At 47.6% G+C, this 6,573-nt stretch overlaps 1 protein-coding gene across 1 annotated transcript in view; it reads left to right on the top strand.

Moving 5' to 3' along the window:
* The window catches only part of met (MET proto-oncogene, receptor tyrosine kinase), a 108,186-nt gene that overhangs the window by 59,942 nt on the left and 41,671 nt on the right, over positions 1 to 6,573 (top strand). The window contains exons 9-10 of the mRNA XM_037683062.1: positions 570 to 734; positions 1,073 to 1,172. Of these exons, the coding sequence (XP_037538990.1) occupies positions 570 to 734; positions 1,073 to 1,172 (265 nt within the window). The remainder of the gene's footprint in view (positions 1 to 569; positions 735 to 1,072; positions 1,173 to 6,573) is intronic.

The raw sequence follows: 6,573 nt of genomic DNA, 5'->3' as shown, positions 1-6,573 counted from the left end.
ATACATACATCCATCATACATACATCCATCATACATACATCCATCATCCATACATCCATCATCCATACATCCATCATCCATCCATTCATCATCCATCCATCCATCATCCATCTATCGTACCGTATGGTACACGTGTTATAAGATGGTGGGTACCTGGCCCTCTAGTCTGATCGCAGTTATCTTTCTCTGTTGGATTCATGCCAGCAAAACAACGGAGCGTGGTCTAAATGTTTGTTTTTTATTGTTTTCATATCTCCAAAGTTGAATCTTGTCTGAGTAGCGGGGCAGCAGCTTCTTCCAGTTTAGCTCAGGTTGTGCTGAACCAACTCGGAGCTGAGGGAGGTGAGGACGGCTTGTCTTTTTATGGGGGAGCAGCTGCTCCACCTGCTCCTTGATCTGCAGCACGAACGCATCAGAAAGGCAGAACCAGCGACTTGTTACAGCAAGAATACATTCATCAATTAAACATGGCTGCCACAGCTAACGGACCAGCACTAGAATGACCATACTCGGTCAAATTGTCTGGCACCGAGCTAAACTTAAGCTTTGGTTTTCTCATCCACCGGCAGCTTGACGTCCACCATGCTGACCTGTAAGACGCCTCCGCACAGCGCCCGCTCAGAGCAGCCGGTGAAGCTGACCGTGGACCTGGTCGAACGCCACGCCCCCACAGCGTTCACCTACAACGAGGATCCCATCATCAGTAGAATCCAGCCGCTACGCTCGTTCGTGAGGTGAGACCCCGACTCGTTCAGAGACTGATCAGAAACCAGTCCTCGCGAAGACTCGTTCCCTTCTTGAGGACTGGTTTAAGGTGCACTCTTTAAAATCGTTGCCTCGGATAAATTCTGTCAGATTTCCTCTCATGTTTCGTCACAGAACAGAATGTATGAGAGAATAACGGGGGGGGTCAGACACTTTAATGCTGCAGATTTCAGCAGCAGGAAACGAGTGGGAGGTGACAAGTTGCTAACGCTAACAGCAGGTACCTCCCTGTGGGGCTCTCCTGTGTCCGATGCTAACGCTGATATCCGCTCTTGTCCCCCCACCCCCCACACACATCTTATGGTAGCGGAGGCTGCACGGTGTCGGCTCACGGCTCCTTCCTCCAGTCCGGCCTCCAACCGCAGATGATCCTCTCCACCGGTCCACATTCTGCAGTCTTCCATGTGGTGAGTTCAAAACCATCTGACATTCTTCAGGTACCGAGGCACAAACTGGGAAACACGCTTCACTATTTAGACAAAACAAAACTATAAAGTCTTTAATCACTGATACCTGATCCAAATGTGCTTTTAGTCAGAGAAATTAAGTGAACCTTGATTTAATTTTGGAAAAATTATTTATAAACGCACTAAGATCATTGATTCTTTGGGGGAAGGCGTCTTTTCCTCAGCTTCCTTCTCATACGTGTCCATCTTCCTGCCAACATGTGTTCAAACAGTTCGATAACGTCACATATAAACGGAACGATGTCCACGAGGGGATTTGAACTAAACTTTGTGGGCTGTACATCTATAACTGATAAACCTTTGAGTCAACCCAGTTCACGATGGCTGCCACATCGAATCACCCGATATACTTCAGTGAATTTTATCGATATTGAGCTGAAACTTGGTGTGGTAGTGGCTGAGAGTCATTCACAACACATATTCCAAGCACCAACACTTCATGTGAGATCACACGGGACATTTTGTCACGTCTAGTTTTGAAGAGGAAACTTCAGTGGAAGTTAATGTGAGTTTGGATGTGCGCACTGAAAACTGTAAGTCCTGCTGCAGTGAGGACCGCTGGGTGAACGAGTCGGGGGGGGGGGGGGGGGCTAGGAGGGTGGTGACACCACCGGGTGGTGCTTAACTTGACTTAGCTCTGCCTAGCATCGCTACGTGCAAATCTCCGTTCTCCTCTATGATTTTGGTGCAGAGAACTGTCTCTAAATTAACAGACTTGAAGTTACTGGATTTATATTTAGCAGGAGCTAATTCCGCTAAAGGTTTTTAAAGTTAGCAACAACGCTAATCCAAAACCAAAGCTACATGGAAAGATAACTCTGCTATTAGCAGGTTAGTGGAACCGTGTCCACCACGGCTGGAAATGAAAGAATAACAGGTGAGAGAGAAGTAACACCAACAGTCTCATCATATTTGTCTTAGAGTTTGGATTAGTAATCAGCAAAAACACAAAAATAAATGTTACTAATTCACTTCTGACTCATGATTCTGAGTTTAGTTGCAGCTTCTTGTCCTGAATACTTGAGATTTCACTAGGTCAGAATCACAGGGATGGTATTCTCATCAGGTCTGCTCCCCCCTCCAGAAACCGTTCAGAAAAAACAACCCTGACAAAGAAAGAGAGATACAGTTTCAGACACACACGAGCGGGAAGGAAATGGAAACTTGACAGTGTGGCGAGTGATCCAGCTGTCAGCCTCTGGATCACACAGAAGCCTGAGGAAAATCTTTACGAAGCTCTGGAGAAAACACCTGGATTAGAGCTGCTGTGAGCGTTCGTTAATCTGAGGTTTAATCCGTACAAACTGCCCCGTGTACATCTGGAGGTCGTCACCTGTAGATATCCTGATGCATGCTCATGAGGGGTCACCTGTAGATGTTGTGCAGCCACAGAATCCTCTGTGCACGTTCACCCTCCATGTTCTTTGTCAGTTTCATGTGATGCTGCTGTTTCTTGGTACAAGTGAAAAATGTTCCCCTGAAATCTGCTAAATCAGCATCCGGTGCTTGAAGTAATCTGTCCGATGGTCGGGGGACCAGCCAAACCTTCCATTCCAACGTGTTTGTTTAACCCAGAGCCTGAGTCCAAATGAAGAGCAGCGATCAGAAGAGGATCTGTGAGGTGCTTTCACTGCTCCCTCACATTTATTGGTCTAATTGTGTTCTCAGGTGGAGCACCTGACTTTCTGGGTGGCTCATGTCTCATTCCATGACAACTCTTTACCTTTGGTGGACGCAGGTCTCTTCATACCTGAACCAGACCCGAGTCTGGGCCTGGGTGCCCACTCACTGGGCTTCTTCTTGTCCATGAATACCCTCCTACCTGAAGTTTATGAGCATGCTGTGGTTCTCTGTAGATTCTCCAAAACGTTCAGGGCGTGCATTTCAAATGTTTATCGCTCACTACACTGTGGCCTCTGAAAGAACATGTGGAAGAGAGGACAGACCAGAGTCTAGACCCCCATCGCTGAGCCAAGATGGACTTGTATGTTCGCACGTCTTGTGACCACGATTACTTGAAAAACAAGTCAGATTCTGACTTCCACTTGGTTGTGTGGCTGCATCGAGACGTAAGAAAGGAGGTTTTTGAGGCTAGGGTTCCCACGTCAAAATCCAAGACGGCTACCACCATTTATTTGTGTGTGTGTGTGTGTGTGTGTGTGTGTGTGTGTGTGTGTGTGTGTGTAAGCTGGCCACCACTATCATTTAAGGAAACTATGCTTTCTATTTTTCATCTTGCTTAGAAATATAGTTTCCTCAATTAATTGCAGGGGCTGAAGATTAATCAATGGTGGCCACGGCCACCACTGGCCACCCCCTGGCTCCTCCACTGCTCCTAGTGGTGGATAAAGTTCCTCCGTCCTCCCCAGGATCCATCACTCTGCTCTGCCTCAGACAAGGAGAACGAAGCCTCCCTCTGTTCTCCTCCCACTGGAATCCATTACATAAAAACATTAAGGTTTACATTCAGTTCAGTTCCAGTCCAGAAAAACACTCATCTCCAAAACTGCAACCATTTACTGTTCAAGTCCCTCAGAGATGTGGGGCACTGCTGCTCGGAACAACGTGAGGTTTGAACTGGGTGCTGGCACCACCACCAACCTCAGACCTGAAGACCAGAACCAGCGGGATGGTGTGGACCTGAACCAAGTCAGATACAAGACGGTTCATGCAAAGCTCTGAAGGTCCAGAGAAGGTTTTAAAAAGAACTCTGACCTGCTCATGGAGCCAGTGGAGAGAAGCTCAAACAGGTTTGATGCAAGCTCGTTGGTCTCTGAGTTCTGGACGGCCTGCAGACGGTCCAGCTCCTTGGTTACATGTGAGTGGTTTCAATAGTCCAGATGAGAGGAAATGAAACCTCAACGATCGTCTCGAGTCCAGTTTTGGACAAACTTCTCCGTGTTGAGATGTTCCTGACATGGACGTGTGCAGCAGTTACACAGAGGGACGTTTAGTTTTTCTTGTCTGAGGCGGCGCAGAGTGACGGATCCTGGAGAGTGGAGGGAGACATGTCATCCACCACCAGGTGCCGGGGGGTGGCCAATGGTGGCCATGGCCCCCGTAGATTAATCTCCAGACACCCCAGTCGTCCCCTCTGTCTGTGACCGTTATAGACTCAGAACAAGCCGTCATGACAAAGGACGTCCATCTCATCAGAGAATGTCTCTTTAACCCTGCTCTGTCTTCTGTCCAAACGTGCACACAGAGACCGCCCCCCACAGCGTCTCGTCTTTCAGTTTCCCTGTCCCCGGTCGTTGACCTGTGTTCGGGTCAGGGCTTTATGGGTCTCAGGGGAGCCTAAGCTTCATTACGCTCAAACGGTAAAAGCAAACCGAGGCCGAAGGCTCTAAAATCAGCTTTATGAGCCGAAGAATTCAGATTATCCCCCTCCAGCTGTTGGCATCGATGCACTTTAATCGATTAGGAGCCGAGCCTTCCAGTGGAGCCGAGCGAGCAGCAGGACCGGGAAGCTGTTGGTGGGAAGGTGAGCATCTGTGGCTTCAAGCAACGTTTGGGCAGCTGCCTTCAGAAAAGAGTTAATAATCTCTGAATTAGATCTGAGCAAACGGACGACTTTAGGAGCAAACCACTCAGCTGGAAAACTACAAAACCAATGTTTAACTTTCTGTTTACAACTTTAGGAATGTGTTTAACCCATGGATGGTCAGCTTCGTCTCCGGATGTTCATGAGTAACGAAAAGGAAACGACGTGTTTTCTTCAGCGACGCTGCTGCGTCCTGAATCACTGAAACGTCCCACAGCAAAGAAGTTCTGTGATTAATGCTGTTCATTCACTGCTCAGTAGAGACGCATGGTGTAGGAGCAGTGAATGAACAGTTTATTACACAAAATGTACTTTTTGACAAAGATCACCGCACAAACTCAGCATTTAGCTTTGTGGAAATATTTACAGAAATGTTCCTCATCATTCAGTTTAATGATCCAAACACCTGTTAGTATTTTATCTAAACTGACCCTGGGCTTTTGATCTGCTCAGAGACGGATTGTAATGAAATCGACCCGGTTCTGACCGGTTTAAACAAGCAACTCTAAAAGAGTCTCTCAGGGATTCAGTATCCGTAAAGGAACAGACTTTTGATTTATTTATTCTTTATTGGCTCGCCACATCACGTAGAAAAGGCTCTTTCTGCACGAGTCATTTTTTCTGACACGTCAGATCACATACGATCCACAAGATCACACTCCACCCCTCTATCCACTTGATAGGCTGTGCTCCCGGAAGAAGGCGGAGCCTAAGCCCCATAAAGTTGGAAGACAACGTGTCATTCGGACCTTCTGGTCCAAGATCTCGTGTCGAAATTGTACCGGAGAGGCCAGCGCTGTAAAACCGTAACCTTCTCCTGCCTCGAGTTGGAACAACTGAATTCAGTTTCATTGATTTATTGTGAGAATGTGAGTTACTATTTCTGAGGGGGTCTGATCCGGGGGCCACGTGGGCTGGAGGCGGGCCTGGGGTTCGAGATGAGGCCTGAGGCCCGCAGCTATCTGCAGCAGCTCGGGCCCCCAACAGCTCACGCTGTAGCGCACCAAACAAACTCCCAGACCTGCCATGAAAATCATTATCGGCCCCAAGACCTGGAAATCTTCCAGCGAAAACAGAAAAAATGTCAATGTTTTTCATCCATCCATCATCTTTTACCCGCTTCTTCCATTTTGGGTCATGGGGGTCGCCGGTGCCCATGTCCAGCAATCACTGTGCGAGGGGCGGGGGACACCTGGACATGTCTCCAGTCCATCACAGGGACACCTGGACATGTCTCCAGTCCATCACAGGGACACCTGGAGACAAACGAGACAAACAACCATTCTCTCTCACTCACACCTAGGGACAATTTAGAGTTACCAATCAGCCTAACATGCATGTTTTTGGTCTGTGGGAGGAAACGGAGTACCTGGAGAAAACCCACGCAACACGGAGAGAACATGCAAACTCCACCCAGAAAGGCTCCCGGACCGGGATTTGAACCAGGGACCTGCTCGCTGAGAGGCAGCAGCTCCACCAGTTGTGCCACCGTGCTGCCCGTGAGGCAAACAGAACTGATTCAGATTTTGATGTCCCCCGTCATGGAGCGAGTGAAAAGGTGCAATTGGAACCGCCCTCCATCCACTCGTCCGTCCGTCTGTGCATGTTGCAAACGTGATAACTTGGAAAAATAAGTCAAATACACACTTCCATATTGTTGTGTGGCTGCTTCTTAAGTTTCCTCATGAAAATTGGGTTCCTTCTCAAAATCCAAGATGGCCACCATCGTATATATATATATATATATATGTATATATATATTTATTTATATTTAAAAAAAAAAAAATATATATATAT

The sequence above is a fragment of the Nematolebias whitei genome, chromosome 10 (assembly GCF_014905685.2).
Source record: "Nematolebias whitei isolate Nwh7 chromosome 10, NemWhi1, whole genome shotgun sequence".
NCBI lineage: Eukaryota > Metazoa > Chordata > Actinopteri > Cyprinodontiformes > Rivulidae > Nematolebias > Nematolebias whitei.
This window is presented reverse-complemented; position numbering and strand designations above follow the sequence as displayed.